We start from the raw sequence: 17,686 nt of genomic DNA, 5'->3' as shown, positions 1-17,686 counted from the left end.
ACATGTACAAATAAACAATAATGGGAATAGCAGCACCAGATGAGACAATACCGTTTCACCCAACACTCATTATCTTGGAGAACTTGCTGCCACAAGATCCCTGCAACCCTAGGCCCACAGGGAAGATAGGCTGTAAACTAAGATTGTTTTTTAGTGTCGTCTTCTCCTAGGGACCTACGGGCCACATTGCTCATTCATTAGGTTATGTAATAGTCTCAACTGCAGCATAACCCTGCTTCTTTGGGTAACCAACAGCCTGCTCCACAAGCAATACACACTGAGCATCTGTTCGTAACCCTTCCTGACCAGCACATCCCAAAGCATATACAGTGATCTCAGTTAGGAACATAGTCGCCCCCCAGGAACAATGTTCATGTTATTGGCAGGGAGTGTCGGAGCTTCTCCCACCCTCCACTGAGCCACAGCAGGAGTGGAATCCCCAAACGTATGACTCACCCCCCACAGCCGGAGGCATTCCTTTCGGATATCAGCCTGCCGCGGCTCGCTCGCGGTCCTAGAGGAAAAGCGACACAGGTTGTTAACGAGCTGAAAGCCTCTTCGGTCTTGCGACCTTAACATACCCAGCACTGTTTGCCTCAGTGGAATAGCTGCTTTGAGGATGAAACATACAATCCTGCCTTAGTGCCAGAGGGCTGCTGAAGTCAAGGGAAGCCACCCTTTTCCCAATTATCCACGCTCTTCATAACCTGAACCAAAGCCTCTCCCTGCCTCCCAGCAAAGAGCTCAGACTAGGAGGCTGCCGGGGAGGCATCTATCACCAGGACTTCAGAGCTCTAATGAAATACACCACAGTAAACCCTCGATGTGACGGACTAATGGGGGAAGGGGTGTCCATTAATGACGGAAGTCTGTTATATCTGAATGGTTTTACTTTGTGACAATGCACTGACCTTCCCAGCCCATCACTCACTCCTGTCCTCTGCCCCCTCTTCCCTTCCCCCCCCGCCCAATTCTTCCCCTCACACCTCCATCTCCCTCTGCCAATCACCAGGAGAGGAGCTGAATCCCAGCCTGGCTCCTTCCACCTCCTGCAGCTCTCAGCACTGCGGCTCCTCCAGCCCCCGGCTCCGAGCCACCCGCGTGAAGGTAGAGCGTGGCCGCCCCCAGACAGCCAGTGGGCAGCAGCCTCCCACACCAAAGCTGCTCCTCACCGCCACTGTAGGAAGCAGCGGCTGGACAGCAACATGCTCCCCGCACTGAGGGCTGGAGGAGGAGAGCTCCTGTGCCTCACCACAGCCCATCCCACCAGGCTCCTCTGGCCCCCGGTGGCCCCTCCAGCCCTGACGGGGGCTCTGGTGAGTCTCCAGCATTTATTTAAAGGGGGAGGGGGGCTGGCAGACAGTCTCCGTTGTATAGGGGTCCATTAAATTGAGGGTTTACTGTACCGCACTGTTAAGAGCTGAGCTTTTCACACTACTGCACGAACACTGACGTCCTTCCCCCAGATGTCCTAAGAGGGAAGCAGTGTCCCGACTTTACAGAGAAACAGCAGCACAGAAGTGTGCAGTGATTTGCTGAAGGCTACACAAGTTACTCTCCGAACCCGGGATCATTCTCCGGAGGTCTCTGGCACCCTGTTCTGTGCGTCACACCATGCTGTCTCCGGCTGGGGCTTGAGCAGTTAAGTGCTACTACCCTCGTGTAACCAACAACCATGTGCCATAATGGGTTTACACTATGTGCTAATCCTGTGTGTCCCTTCTCAGAAATAGGCCCATTTACGGGAACTGGGAGGTATGGAGCTCTTTTGCTAGCCTGTTCATAGTGACTCCTAGTAGCAGTTACAAATGAATAGTTAGTTAGTTGTCATAATTAATAGTCAGTCGCCCTTAGCTATCCCTGTGTTTCCGAGAGCCGAGAACAGCACAGTCCATAACACTAGCTAGCCTGGTAACTGTAAGGACTATTAAGCTTCCTGCTGCTGGCCAAGCCAAGCCCCAGCTAGGGTCAGGAAGATGGTAAAGCAAGCGAACAACTGAACACAGCTGTGCAGCCCAAGATTCTGCCCTCACCCAAAGCCCCACCCCTTCTTCCTGAGGCAGATACTCACATGTCTTGGACAAAGGCGTGAATTTTGGCTAGTGCCTTGATCTGAACTTTACACTGCCTGGAAGAGAAAGTGGGTTTCAGTCCTGGGGCAGGTTCTCAACTGCACAAATTGTCCTGCTGCACAAAGTGCTGTGTGCCAGGAGCAGGTGTGATTGCTTTAAAGCAGAGCTGGGCTGTCACAACCCAAAATGTCCCCGTGACGACTGCAAGGGCACTGGGGAGCAGAGCCTTTATGTTCCCGACACTGCAAGGTCTGTTCCTCCAGTGCGAATGCTCATCAGCCGCGCAGTGCAACTCCCCTGGCGGGGGCAGTGTGCTACACAGGCTTCTCAGGACGCCTGTAAATGAGCAGTTTGGCAGCTCACGAAGAAAGGGCTCTCGTGGGCTTACACTGCTGTAAGTCACAGTTGGGTCCTGAGCGACTTCCTGGAACCGGCTTCCCATCTTGTTGCTTCTGCACTCACCTTTCATTTGACTGGACCATGTAGTCATAGAACTCATGGTCGCCCTTGATCACTTCCACGGGGACGACAAGATTTACATCCTGGTCGGAGCTACGCAGCTGGTTGAGTTTCATGTTCACCATGAAGAGATACTCCCGCACATCGTCAATGCCTGACTTTAGCCCTCTGCACACCACGTACCTGCAGAGCAAACCAGAGGTTCCACTAGGAATCAGTCCTTCTGCGTCTTCAACTTGCCTTTCAGACCCTGTCTCAGCAGCCCTCCACTCTGACTTCCCTGGTATCAGGAGCTTCTTTGCCCCAGGGCACCCTTCTGTGGCTCCTAGTAGTGCAGGCTAGCCCCCTGCAGGGCTATGATACATTGTTCCTCTTTTCCGATTCTTTGCAGGAGACAGTGATCTCAGCCTTTACTAAAAATCCCCACATTTCACATGCTCACCTCTTTAAAGAAATAGACCAGCAGAGCTAACGATAAAAGAGGATCAGTTTTACTCCAGTTCCAAGTCCAGGTGTAACAGCCCTTACCTCACAACTCTACTATAAATCTGGCATAGCAGTGGAAGTGGCTGGCACAGGAAGGCACAGCTTCCCTGTACTGGCAAATGTCTGTCTCACTTTCTTCCACAGCATACTCTGCACCTGAAGAGCACCAAAAACACTATGGCCCTTTAATAGGTTAAAGCACAGGACTGGGTCTCTGGATGCCTGGCTTCTAACAAGTGCTCTGGAATGGATTTCTTATTTGGCCCACTTTTAGATGATACTGGAGAGAGACAGAAGTCAGATAAGTGTAGAGGTAAAGGAAAGATGCTCTCAGAGGATGGAAGCTGCAAAGGAAAAGGCTCTAAAACAAACAATGGGGAAATGGTGTGAATATACAAAGGTGTTATTTAAAAACATGTCCTGTGTTGACATTAACGTTCCCTTGGCATGTCTTGTAAGAGTTGTGGCCTTGGAAAGTTTCTCGTCCTATCCCTATTGCAAGGCCCACTGTGTGTTGTGTGGCTGCTGTCCCTCTCCCTGAAGATGGCTGCATTTTAGGGGCACCACATGTACAACTTGTGCAGCATTACAGGACCCACAGAGATGGAAATACACTACTGTATTGTACGTAACATGCCCTAGCTTACCTGCGTTCTTAGTTTGCAACTTGCAAAACAGAACAGACTTTACACTAAAATCCATTGTTCTCACACTGGAATTAGATACCATATGGAGAAAAAGACCAGGGTAATTTGGTACCTAGTCTCTTAAGCCTGTCAAATACTGTCAGTTTCTCAGCATTTAAGGCATCAGCTCCCAGCTGAGACTGGTCGTGGAGTCTGCATGAGACATGTAGTTGGACAAATCCAGCCATTGCAGTATTCAGGGGAAAGGGCTCCTCCAGAATCTCACCTCTCTGAGTTGGCAGGACGGCTCGTCACAGGTTTAAAGAGACTCACTCGCTCAAAGCAGCAGTACAGCAAATATATGAGCCCCACGCTGAATGGCGTGAACAGATCGAAAGTTTTGCAGACAAAGTGTCCCCCTGTGGCAGACAAAGGATATATGTTGCAGCCAGCAGGTTACAAGGAGAGAGGGGAGAAATACCAGTGTCTCAATTGCATGCACACAAAGACACTTCTGTAGAGTTAAACCACATCAGAAAAACACTTTCACAAATCAATTCAATAAGCTGGACCACAGACCATCCCCCTACCTAGCGCCCCACTCCCACAGACCCAGAAAAGAGAGGGGCAGCTCCCAGACAAATAGAAGGGATGTCACCTAAAAATAAAGCACTCTGCCTACTGCTTCCACAGCTCTCCCAACGCAGGGGCCCTAGACCTCGAGCACAGCAGCACAGACAGAGCACAGCTCTCACCCTTCCCCAAGAGCCTCAAAAACTAGATTTGAAATGAAAATCTAATTTGAAAACATATCTGAGCAAAGGAGCATGCACCCTTCACCTGCAAGTAAATCTCCCTGTGCTCAGGGCCAGACTGACGCACTCAGCTTTGAGCAAAGGAGCATGCACCCTTCACCTTCCAGTAAAACTCCTCGTGCTCAGGGCCAGACTGACACACTCAGCTTTGAGCGTCTCGTTCCTCCAGGAGAGAGCCCCATGGGAGATGCTTGACTAGGTGAGACTCAGAGAAAGCCACTCTGTCCAATTTCATGGAGAGGCAAGTGCCTGCTGGCTCACAGCTGCAGATACTTGTGAGCCCAGCAACAAAACAAGCAAGCACCGAGTGAGTGTTTCTAATCCCTTTCCACTCTAGCTTCTCAGCGCAGGACCAACTGCTCTGAAAGGACACACAGAACACTAACCAATTCCAGCACAGGCGGGTGAGAGTCACCAAAGCGCCTACAGCAGTGGCAGCCATCGCTAAGGGAAGCAGCTCTTCATTCTGAAGCCAGGATGATGGTTTCAAATGAGAAAGGCCGCAAGTCAGAACTGCATGAGCCCTGGGCTGCTTTTGCCAGCCAATTGGTTTGCTCAGGAAGAGGCTGCTTTAGCTGATAACGTGTAAAAAATCAATGGTAAAACAGGGATTTTACTTAGGTATTTTGCCCCTTCTCCAGCTGGAGGGAGCACAGCAGGGGCACCACACAATTCCCTGAAATCTTTGAGGGTCTAGGGAGGCCACGCCTACAACATTGAATAGAACCTCACTTTACAGCAGGAATGGTCACAGACACCATTCGACAGCATCCACGTGCAAAGGAAGGAGAGAGACAAGAGAAGATACCTGTCCGGACGACAGAGAGTCCTGTCAGGAACTGGCAAAGCAATAGCTGTTTGCTTAGAATTTCCTGCAGGTTCTCCTGACCCTCCACAGAGAAACCCTGAAACATACATCAATGATGAACATCTTTACAAATCTATTGGTTCGCTGGAGGGAAATCTTACAGGAGTTTACAGCTAAGTTTTGTGATTCACAACCATTTCCCTTCCTGGGAATAAACTGCTGCTGTCAGGAGATTTCATGACAAGTCTCTCCAAACCTCACGCAGCAACTGTGAAAAGATGTCACGTCGCCACTGTGCTGGGGCTGAGGGCTGTGGTCACTCATCACAGATAAAAGGAGGAATGAACGCACCCCATCCGCCATTAAGAAATGCACCCCCTTGCGATCAGTGTTGTCCAAAACAAAATTCCGGAAGGCAGTGATGTTCTCTGGGCGGGTGATATCACCATCTCCATCAATCCCACCCTCTCCTGGGGGAAAAAGAAAAGACAGCTATAAGCATGATTGCAAAGTGCCTGCAAGAGACCAGGACATGCAGACGATCAATGCTTTGACCTCCGCTGATCTAACATCACCAACAATGAGCGAGTGAGTACACAGATCTGCATCAGCACCACTCTCAAGAGCTCTCTCAAACACAGGTCTTACTAGAAAGATGTCAGTACAATTTTCTTTGGCCTGCTGTCATTCTATTTGCATTAGCCAGACTGAACCAAGCCACATTAGAACCTGGTTTTAAAAAGTTATGCTTCAGGCTTGGTAACGCACAAATTGTTCCCTCCTCTAGTTGTGAACAGGGACTATCTTACGACACAATATTGTCCCTCCCAGCCAGGAAGGAACGAGACAATTCCTCATCTACTGTAAGGTTGGCTCTCAGATGCTTATGGTGAGCAGGTTTCTCTGAGGTTCCTAATGCTAACAGACTATCAGTCCTGCACCTACTCAGAAGATGAATCTCTGTAATATAGGCAACGATGCCACCCTGCGCCCCCTATGCACGCGCACGTGACCCATACCATAATAAGGCTCAAAGAGTTCACTGGAGGCAGAATAGAAATCCTCCAGTTTAAAGTCATTTGGTCCTTTCAAGGTCATGCCAAACCCTTTTGCGTGCCACTTCTTCCTCCAGAGAACATACTCAGAGAAGCCCCCAGGGCCGGCGCACACATCAGCAAAGTATAGCAGCTCCGCGTCCCGCTCCTTTATTAGGGGCTTCTGCAAAAGGAAATGGGGAACATTCTAACTGTCCAATAGCACCTTCTTACCAAGCAAGCAAACTACTGCAACCCACTGCAAGACTCCTACACTTGAAGCCAGGAACTCTGCCTCTTTAAAATAGCCTTTGTCCTCAATGGTGCCCTGAGGCATTCCCCCCTTTTCCCTTCCCTTTGGGAAGGCACAGCCAGTTCAAAGGACAAGAGAAATCCTCACCCCATGAGAGTCCTTTGGATTCGTGAACATGTGGTCAAAGACGTAGTCCATGTTCGCCATCTTCATCGCCGCTCTGTGAAGGCACAAAAAGGGCACCTCTGAGTTTGCCTTAGACTCACCGGGCTGCTACAGCCAAAAGAGAAACATACTGCCAACTCTGAGGCCCTTCAGACCTGTTCAGGAAGAAGGCTCCCCGGATCATCTCATAGGGGTTGGATTTGGTCCGGGCTCGGCGCATCTCCTCTCCATCCAGTTCATCAAACACGCTCTGCAAAGGCAGAACCACAACTATGACAGCCATGGCACAAGCAACTCCCGTGGTTCCAAAACCATGGTGATCTCGTCCCCTCAGGTTATGACTACGGTGCGTCATAAGTGGGTGACACCAACACAGGAACATTTCCTGAAGCTGGCATCCTCCCTCAGTCACCTAGCTATGTCCATTCCTGGTCCCACTCAGTGTTCAGATCTTACAGTGAGCTCAGTGACAGGGAATGGTGCTGGACTGACAACCCACAGTGCATGACCTATTTAGCCAGAGATCAGACAATCCCAGCACAAGCTCTTCCTGACCTCCTAAGGGGTGGTCCGAACTGGGAGAGAAAGTGAAGCCTGGCAGAACAGGAAGATCTCCACAGCCCATTCAGCTGCTGGCTGCTCTGCTGACATGGCCATTGAGGGTGCAGTTACATCAGTTATGTTTGTGGCTTATCAGTTTGCACAGGTCACCAAACAGCCAGGCAGTAACAACTTCCCAATATTCCCAACCCAGGGTGAATCTGTGCTGGTGGCGAAAGGCGTCCCATTTCACTGTGCTTCCCACTCTCTCTAATGCCTCTTTACAAGCTCCCTCCCCTTCTCTTCCTCAGCCTTTAAACTGCTCACTAGAAGAGCGTGCTCACCTTGCACTTCAGGACATTATGCAGAAGCTCTTCACGACAGAATTCCGTTTCATCTTCAATCACCATCTTCCTCTAGGGAAGAACAATGAGACACCCCCCACCTCAGTTATCCGATGCTGTGCCATTTGTCTGAGTGGAGCACTTCCCAGAACACACCAGTTGCATCATTCCTGTGTGCTAACACACTATAAGCAAGAGAGTCAGGCTGGGACCGGGAGCAGCATCATTAGTTTGCCCTGCAGAAGAGGTGAATGTGAATCCCAGAAGCACTCCCCTTGCTGTCTGACCCAGCTGAGGAAAGCAGACAGCTCTGAATTGCCACCAGCTCTGCTCACCCCTGCAAGGAGCAAGGAAGAGGGCAGGTGGAAGAGAAGGCTATTGTATCAAACACAGTCACAGAACACAACAAAGAGAGTGATGAAAACCAAATGCCATCTTGTGTATCAATGGTAGCAATACATAATGATGCGACAACTCAACCTGACAATCCAAACACCACTCTGCCATCAAACTGGGACTGGGCTGACTTATTTGGCTCTCATCCCTGTAACCTCTGTGGCTCTCTGCAGCTCTGCTCCATGACAGAGCAGGCTGCCAGCTGCTCAAGCCTGAGCCCCACCAGTGTAAGGAAAAGAGGGAACTGCTGTGACTTCACTTTTCAGAGCTATACCTTCCCCACGGTCATCCACTCCTTCATCTCCTGGGCATCGGGAATTTCAGTGGTACATTCTGGGAACCAGTCCACCTGTTCATAGGCACTGGGCTGCAAACGTAAGACAGGAAGATTCAAGTGGAGGCTCATGCTTTTTCGCAGAATCTAACCGCCTAATAAATACAATGGATTGGCGTCCCAACCCCATCATGATCTTCACATGGTAGGCTTTGTCCTACGAGTCTTAAGGGCTCAATAACTTTCTTCCTAACGTGACCCACTAATCCCAAATAATTTTAGTATGACCAGTATGCTGACAATATCTAGAAATAAAATGGCTGAAGCACACCGCCCCAAAGAGGTTCATTTCAGCAGGGAAGATGCTTGTATACAAAATGCTGTTATTTCCAATGGGTGCTTACCACGTATGCTCTCCCCAGGCCACACTGACTGGGTCTCTCACTGGAAATGCCTTTCACCAACATTTTACAATCTCAAGAGGAACTGTTGGGAAAGTCGAACATAAACTCCAATTCTCCAGGAAGAGGCGCTGCACCCTGCTGGCTCTGCCACTGGAATTATTATTTGTGTTACTGCAGAGCCCTGAAACTCCAGCCATGATTAAGGCTTCATTGTGCCAAGTGCAGTACATACATAAGACAGAGTGCCTGATCCCTCCCTACTTACACAGATTGTAACCATGTCAGTAGCGCTCAGCGTTGTTTTTTTTAACGAGATACTGTGTGTACCAGGTATTTTAAAATTTCAGGTCGCATTTTCTCTCTCATTGCTGGGATGCTGATCAAGGATTTATTTTCATGTCTGTCCTTCCCAAATTTCCTCCATGCTGAAAGGACCTGAGAGGATGCAGGAATGCAGTGCCTCTCCACTTCCCTTGGAACAGGCTAATAAACACCCCTGAAAAACATACTAATCATCAGCTGCATGGGAATGAATTTTACCACAAAAAATTCTTGCCCCTTCCCTCCTCTGCCTTTATACCCCGTTTTATCCAAGCTGATAATGCCAAACACAGTGAAAGACTCCCCAGAGGAAGGCACAGCAAGCCAGAACAGTGATCAGTTTCAGAGGTTCTCAACTTTTTTCTTTCTAAGCACTTCCCCTCAACCGCATGCTATAAAAGCTCCACACCCCAACTATGTCACTGTTACTCCTGGGGGAATTCTGCACCAAAACACTAAAAATTCTGACAAGGATCACAGGGGTAGCCATGTCAGTCTGTATCCGCAAAAACAATGAGAAGTCATGTGGCACTTCATAAACTAACAGATTTTTTGGAGCATAAACTTTCATGGGCAAAGACCCACTTTGTCAGAGGCATGTCATCTTTGCCCAAAAAAGCGTATGCTCCAAAAAATCTGTTTGTCTATAAGGTGCCACAGGACTTCTCATTTTTAAAAATTCTGTGAATTTTATCTTTCAAAATAATGCAATATAATCACACCAGTTTCACTTACTTTGGTAGTTTATTTAAACTATCATACAGAAAAAACAACACTTGTTCAGCCTTTGCTAAACACATACCATTTCAGTGCCCATCACCTGGAAACCAGTGCTGTACATTCGGGTTCTAATCCTGGATTGTCATTTATATTACATTACAGAACGCCAAACATTAAATTCAAGTAAAATAGATAATTTTAAATTTCTCCAACTTTCAGATATGGAAGTCATATAGTTTTATTAATCACTGTCCTATATTTCAGTTGAATCCAGTATTTTCAAGAAACAAAGAGCCTTCAATATTTTTCCTCACTTAGTGGCTTCCTTCTGGCAGAAAATATCAAATTCTAAGGAGAAAAACTTCTCTCGGCATCTGTAGAATTCGAGACAGCATTTATGCATTTCAAGGCTAGTTTGGCAGTATCTGGAATTCTCTCTTTCATGGGAAGCCAAAACACTTGGAGGTCTATAAAAATAACTTGACTTTGAATAGCTTCAGGCAGAATCTTTTCCATACACAGATATCTCAGAACAAACAGATATTGCTTGAAAGTACTCAGTATTCTGGCAAGATATAAACACAAGGAGCATCAAATAACCTACAAGCCTCAGAAAAATCAGACTTGGCTGTCCAAATGATATGTATTTGTCAATCTTTTCAGAAACTTCATGGCCTCTTTAAAGAGATCTAGACAAGCAAATCTTTCAACAGGAGAAAAGTTTTCTGCCTCCCTAAATTTGAAGAGCTATGAAGTGCTTTCTGAAAGGAGCTCTAGATGTGTACTGTAACGTATCTATAATTCTTACAGAAGGTCAAATGCTTTAAGCAGCAAGACTTCCTGCTTGCAAATGTCAAATTTAAATTGAGAATTTGTTCACTTTTCTGTGTGAGAAAAGTGATACGTGCCTTCAAGAGCGTATACTTAGTTGAATCATTCAGCAACTTCTGAATAGTTTGCACAAAAACTCTTCATTAAAAAAAATTCTTTGTAGAACTGAAAGTTCTCAGAGTGATGCTGAACAGCATGGAAGCAGCTGTTCCAGTGTGTTCCATCTGGGCTAGGAGGAATGGATGTTTTGGCACCTGCAGATTCCTCTTGATGTTTCTGATTCACAAAATGAAAGTATCTCATTTTCCAACTACCAGATTTATGTTTTGGAAGCGCCTTACAAATGCATCACTCAGCTAAAAAGACTTTCTAAATGACTCACCAATTAAGTTAACAATTGGCGATATGCACAAAATCTGGAAACAGTGAGGTAAACTCAAATGCCTCTTTGGTGTAACTAGCATTATCAGTATCAACTGCAACATTTCACAATCAAGCTGGTACTCATTTACAGATTTGATTAGGGCCCATGAAACAACTGATTAACAGCATCTAAAACACAGTATCCCAGAGGTAACATGCAATCAAACTGTAATGGCGCAAACAGTACATTCAGAACTGATTTTGCCTCATCATCACAACATGAATGAGAGACAGCAGCAACTTTCTTGTCTTTAAGCTTCAGTTTTAAGTTTTACTTTTCTTTCAGGCAAGCATGTCTGAATCAGCTGTGTCCTACCAAGAACTGCACTACCACTGCAGACCCGGATGTCAAGAAATTCTCCTACAAGTGGATGGTCAGTCTTTGACAAGGGGATGTTGGCACCTACTAGTGTCTTCACCCATGCTGTACAAATATGAAAGTAGAAATTAGATCATACCTGAGTAAGCACAAATGTCTACTATCCATGTAACATGTTTAATCTTAGATTAATACATTTATTTGTATTATATTTAGTTCTGAATGTCTAGATTTTAATTTATACTTATAGCATAGTAAATTATCCATGATTACACACATACCTACAATATTTAGTTATTTGGCTTATGCCACTATCCAAGAAGAGACTCACGCAATAATAAAAATGCATTATTTAATTACAGTCTATAAAACAACCATCAGAGGGGTAGCCGTGTTAGTCTGTATCTGCAAAAACAATGAGAAGTCCTGTGGCACCTTATACACTAACAAATATACTGGAACGTAAGCTTTCATGGGCACAGACCCACTTCATCAGATGCATCTGACGAAGCAGGTCTTTGCCCACAAAAGCTTATGCTACAATATATCTGTTAATCTATAAAACATCATGTGAAAATTGGTGCAAAAGTTACATAACGAGGTGTGTATTATCAACAAAAAAATGACCATATTCATCACTTAAAAAAAGTTTAAAATCAGAGCTGTCTATTCAAGATCTCAGAGAAAGTGAAGAGAACCCTTTGCTATGGCTCTTCTATGCTACTTATTTTTTTCTGTATTATAACATTTTCATATATTTCCACTCACCTCTATATAGCCTCTCTCTGCCGATATTTTACTTTTCAATCTACTTGTAATGGTCTTCTGATGTTAGTTTCTGCCTTTCCCAGGAGCTGCATCTTCCTTCAGTTTGGAGAGGGTTTTATGCAAAACCATTGACAATTACAAACCATAGGTCATGACTGAAACAACTCTGCTGTGCAAAATAATGTGTCCCCATCTTCATGTGACTTTGTAGGAAATTTTCATGCACAAGGATCTGTTGTAGCTGGTTGTCATTCGTGATGAAAAGGCTGTTCACATCATGCAAAAGAATCAATACCCTTTTGGTAACTTCATCGGGGCCTGGCTGGCTACTTTGGGAAGTGCTTGCTTCTGACTGATCTGACAGCTGATTGACTGCTTAATAAATGTTTTATTTGCCTTAAACAGGCAAGTAAAATAGATCCTGTGCTGTAATCTAGCCCCATTATGCTATTTGGGCGCAGCAGAAAAGTGAACAAGCACACAGATCTTCCTAGCTGAGATTCCCTTACTGTCATTTGCTATAAGAAATATCAGAGGGGTGGCTGAGTTAGTGTGTATCTTCAAAAACAACAAGAAGTCCTGTGGCACCTTATAGACTAACAGATATTTTGGAGCATAAGCTTTCGTGGGCAAAGACCCGCTTCGTCAGATGACACTGCATCTGATGGAGAGGGTCTTTGCCCTCGAAAGCTTATGCTCCAAAATATCTGTTGGTCTATATGGTGCCACAGGACTTCTTGTTGCTATAATAAGGCTCTTTTACACCACTCTAACAATGGAAAGGAGCCTTATGACTTTTATACTGTTTTAGGCTCCCGGACGATTTTTTTTCACTCACTCACTCACTCACACACACACACACACACACACACACACACTTTTACTATTATAGTTATTAACTAAGAATGGGAACAATTAACTGACAATGGGAGTATCAAAGCCTGTTTACTTATGCTATGGCTGTGCTGCTACAGCCATGCCACTAAAAGGTGTGCAATGTAGCTGCTGTTTGCTAACAGGAAAGATCTCTCCTGCCGACACAACTTTCACCCCCATCTCCCCACAAGCGGCAGCAGCTTTGCTGGCAAGAGAGTCCTCCTGCCAGATGAGCGCTGCTCACATGGCATTTTTCGTTGATAAAGCTATTGTCATTTGGGGGTGAATTTTATAACAAGCCTGATCAACAGAAGTTTTGCTGACAAACAGCTTGTGTAGAAAAAGCCTTAGTTGTTACCTTTGTGCTCTGCCTCAGGGGACAGAGACTCATTCCCACAGCCTATTCCTCCCAAGCCCGGGGGGCGTCGCAATAACAGTGAGAGGGACGGAGTTTTTCCCTCCATCATTCACACAGGCACACACCCAGCCCAAGCTGCTAAATGCCTCTCCACACCCACATGCCCAGCCCCCTCCTCATCCTGCCATCCCCCCATACTGCAAGCTCCTTCACGCAGATGTGCCTGAGCTCTTGGGGAAGGACCACATATTCCACACAGATTTTTTTGCTCCCTCATTTTTCTGCAGGGGAGCAAAGAAAACTACAGACAGCATGAGTCTGTGCTCCCACAGGGGCGCAGAATTCCTCCAGGAGTAAAAAGTTTTTCTGAAAAAGTCTGGGCTGGCGTTAAGGGATAGTGAGCACTCACGTGGTGCACTACACCAGAGGGGACCCTGGGAAGCTAAGTTGCTCAAGCTTCAGCTCCAGCCCCGGCTGGCGAGATTCAGGGCCTCAGACTTCTGCCCCATATGGAGGGACTTTCACTTCCACCCTGGACCCCAGTGAATCTAATGCATGCCCTGCTTGGTAGACCCCCTGAAACCTGCTTGCATCCCTCCAGGGGCTCGGGAGCCCAGTGTAGAACTGCCAAGCGATATGACCAGGCACTTGGCCCCTACCTGTAGCCAATTGCATCAAAAGGTGCAAGAAACCCCTAAGACAGTGAACCCAGCCTAGAACAAAGCAGAGCAGAACAGAGGCATGACACAGGGAGCAGTTACCTCTGGCTCATCCCGCCAGTCAATGTTCAGATCCCCATCAAACCCTTTCAGGGTCAGTCCCAAGCCTCTCCTTCCCTTCTGACTGGAGGCCTCGACGATATCCTTCCTTCCCTGGCTGTATTTCCCCAGACCTTCTCCTTCCCGGAAGCCCATCTTGGCCTGGAAGACAAAGCAAAAGAGCACATTGGAAGCATCTGGATACAAATGTATGCTGTGCCCAAGCAAGATAAATGATACCACGTCACACTGCTGTGATTAAAAAGTTTGGAGTGTGTTTAATGAATCTCAATTAAGGTGTTCAGGATTCTCCTTCCGGCTCATTCCCATGATGAAATGAGAACTGGATCTAGAGAATTAAATCTGTAAAGACAACATCATTAGAGGAGGTTCAGCTCTGCAAGAACAACCAGCTTCAATGAAAAAGCAGTGGGGAGGCCAGCAACTATTTGTCACTGCAGAGTGTGGAACATACAAATGTTGATGCAGAAAGTTTCACACTGGGATGAAGCTGGATGCAAAACACAGGTGCATAACAACATAAGAACAGCCATACTGGGTCTGACCTCAGGCCCATCTAGCCAGGTATCCTGTCTTCCGACAGTGGCCAATGTCAGGTGCCCCAGAGGGAATGAACAGAAGAGACAATCATCCAGTGATCCCTCCCCTGTGGCCCATTCCCACCTTGTGGCAAACAGAGGCTATGGGCACCATCCCTGCCATGATGGACTTATCCTCTGTGAACTTATCTAGTTTTGGGGGGGCTCTTCTGAATGCCCATAATTGTCAGTTAAAACTACACCTGTCAGAACCTGGAGCAATGCAGGACTCTTCCCCACTTAAACACAGCTCTTAGTCTAAGAGAAGAATTGCCTTTAACTTGCACTTCTCAAGATGTTACTCTTTTTAGGTCTCAGCCGCACAACTATGAAAAGAACCTATCTGGTCAGGTCTCATTTCTGTTCAACAGAGGGCAGTAGTAGTCTCTCCCCCTCTCTCTCACACACAGACACTTTAAACATGGGCTTAGGGGGAGTTAATTTTAATTACTAACTTATTTCTTTCTCCACCTGAACACCAGCAAAAGTCATTTTCATAGTTCATCACCAGCCTTTCCAAGAGGGAAAGGTAACCACAGCAGCTGGGCAGCAATTATCTCCATGGGCAGCCTTTCTACTGTCTATTCTCCCTGGTATTTCCTAAGAATCACACAGGTCAAATCTGACAACTACAGAATTACTTACATATTGACCTTTATGGCTACTGGATTTTGAACTAAGATTTTGTACCCAAAAGATTTCTGATTTTTAATTTCCTGCTCGTATAAAATCATTAGTCTCAATTTGGAAAACACTTTGATGGATACCATCAAATCTTTATTCCCAACTGTGCAAAAAGTTTAAATTCCCAAATGCAAGGATCAGAGCTACACGCTTGAGAGAGACTCGGGATAGCAGAGAGGCTAGTCTAATGGCTACAGCACTGGACTGGGATGCAGGAGAGTTGGATTCGATTTCCAACTCATCCACAGATTTCCTGTGGCACCTTTGGTAAGTCATGTGCTTCCTTTCCCCATATGTAAAATGGAAACAGCACTTCCCTAACTCCCAGGCGTGTAAGAAGTATAAAATCCTTTAATGATTGTGGTGCTCAGACACTATACGTCGATGAGAGTCAGATACTATTTGTAATAAGCTGAAAGCCACAGAAAGACACTTACTGTGCTGTCTCCTCTAAACACAGGGATGCTGTATTCCATTTAGGGCCTATTAGAAAGAGAAATCCATGGTGGGGGTTGGTGATCATATTTAAATCTCAGCTGGTGAGGAGACAACCTTTCTATGGAGATGCTAGCTCTAAATCCTCTATACGGAGCCCTCTGATGTGGTGGACCTAGCTTTACTCAAACAAAGATGCTTTCTTTGCAGGGGGCCAAATATAAAATTTACTTCACAGCAAGGCTTTTCAATACGCAAACCTTCCTAGATGCTGCCACAGCTCATGAGCTTTAAACACCTCAACATCCAGATTCAGCATGTCTGTAGCTTTCGGCCGTCAAACTGACTGCACAGCAGTTTCAGTATTCTGCTCTCAACTTCCTGGTCTGAACATCCTAGTTTCATTCCTTAGGCAGAAGTCCCCTAGTTCAGCAAGGTGTGTCCTACCTGCACACATAAGGCTTGCACTCTTTCAGAACCACTCGCCATTTATAATCTCTGGAAAGTCACTCTTACCTGACCCTTTCCCTGCCCTGACTGACACAGACTCTGCCTCCCTTACCAAGCCTCACTGGATGTTTTTATACTTGGGTTAGTTCCCCTCTTCCTGGCTAACTACTGCCATGACAATTCAATTAATTTCCAGGTGCCAGCACTCAAATTCTGAACACTATTTTATTCCCCAAGAAAATGAAAAGGGAACTAGAACAGGAAAATAATGCAGCATAATTAGAAAAAAGCAGACTTTGGGAAGGAAAGGGAAATGTTGTTCATACTCCATTTGGATCACTTTTACTCAACCTCAGGTTATACAATGCAGTTTTATAAACCAAAGAAACTTAAAAAAAAAAAAAAAAAAGAAAAACCTTCCTCAACTCGTACAACTCCACAAAGCCTCAGACAACCCTGTCAAATGCCTATTTTCTTAAGGGAAAACTACTGTTTTTGTTTGCATCTCAGCTGGTTGTCAGCATTTCTGTGTTGTTTCCCTGCTACATGTTCTCTCTAATTAACACAGAGGTGGGGCTGAACAACACTTTGTAAAGCAATTGTTCTTATCCTCCATTGTACTTAACCAGGTGAGCACATGTTGACGTATGAGAATGGAGCCTAACAAGTAAAATCTTCGCATTTCTACATCTCATTTTATTGCAAGACAATCTTCTAGAGTACTGCCCCAGTGCCCCCTTAGGAATAGTTTCCTACTAACACATGAGATTAGGTATTTTTCTCGGTTCTTCCCTTGGATTAATACAACTCCAATCCTACCTCAGATGCATTTGGCTGAGCTATAAAGAGCTTTTTAGTCCGGATTTATAGTACAGGCTCTGAGCTACAGGCCCTTTTTTAATACATCAAAAGCGATTTGATATTCTTCAGTCTAGCTTAACCTTTTTTCCTGGCTTTTTTAATAAATCTGTCAGAGGGACAACAATCTGTGATAACTGGAGAATAAGCCTATTATAATAAATAGCAAATCCCAGGAAAGATTTCCTTCTTTCTTTGTGAGGGGGATATCAGCCTGTATAACTGCTTTAACCTTAGACTCTTTTAGCTTAATGTTTTCCATTGCTAACAATATATCCTTGTTATCTAGTCTCAAAACTGCCCAGAATATAATTTGAAGATTAGCAGTAAAATGGCTCTACTTATCTCACCTGTCATTAACAATGTGTGTGGCAGGTGTCTTTCCTGTCACAACTGCAAATGATCATATCATCAAGGCATACCATAACATAGCTTACCTAAGGCTGTTAACAGCCAGTCCTCAAGGCACTGGAATGTTGCTAAGGTCTGATACAAGCAAAACAGCATTATCTTAAACTGATATAGTCCCTGAGACAAGGTAATTTTATATTTGAACTCCTTCTCCAGGGGAATTTGCCTATAACCTTAGGCTAAATCCAAGGTACCATAT

General features: G+C 45.7%; 1 protein-coding gene across 2 annotated transcripts in view; it reads right to left on the bottom strand.

Annotated features, from left to right (window-relative positions):
- The window catches only part of CMTR1 (cap methyltransferase 1), a 70,997-nt gene that overhangs the window by 7,805 nt on the left and 45,506 nt on the right, over positions 1-17,686 (bottom strand). For both annotated transcript variants that reach the window (XM_074989791.1, XM_074989789.1), the window contains 12 exons: positions 14,054-14,212; positions 8,273-8,365; positions 7,603-7,674; positions 6,874-6,968; positions 6,701-6,773; positions 6,286-6,484; positions 5,618-5,736; positions 5,267-5,363; positions 3,930-4,062; positions 2,535-2,714; positions 2,072-2,128; positions 457-514 (listed from right to left, as the gene is read on the bottom strand). In XM_074989791.1, coding sequence (XP_074845892.1) covers positions 457-514; positions 2,072-2,128; positions 2,535-2,714; positions 3,930-4,062; positions 5,267-5,363; positions 5,618-5,736; positions 6,286-6,484; positions 6,701-6,773; positions 6,874-6,968; positions 7,603-7,674; positions 8,273-8,365; positions 14,054-14,212 — 1,335 coding nt within the window. The remainder of the gene's footprint in view (positions 1-456; positions 515-2,071; positions 2,129-2,534; positions 2,715-3,929; positions 4,063-5,266; positions 5,364-5,617; positions 5,737-6,285; positions 6,485-6,700; positions 6,774-6,873; positions 6,969-7,602; positions 7,675-8,272; positions 8,366-14,053; positions 14,213-17,686) is intronic.

The sequence above is a fragment of the Carettochelys insculpta genome, chromosome 3 (assembly GCF_033958435.1).
Source record: "Carettochelys insculpta isolate YL-2023 chromosome 3, ASM3395843v1, whole genome shotgun sequence".
In the NCBI taxonomy this organism is placed as follows: Eukaryota; Metazoa; Chordata; order Testudines; family Carettochelyidae; genus Carettochelys; species Carettochelys insculpta.
Note: the sequence above shows the minus strand (reverse complement) of the source record. Positions and strands in the feature narration are given on the sequence as shown.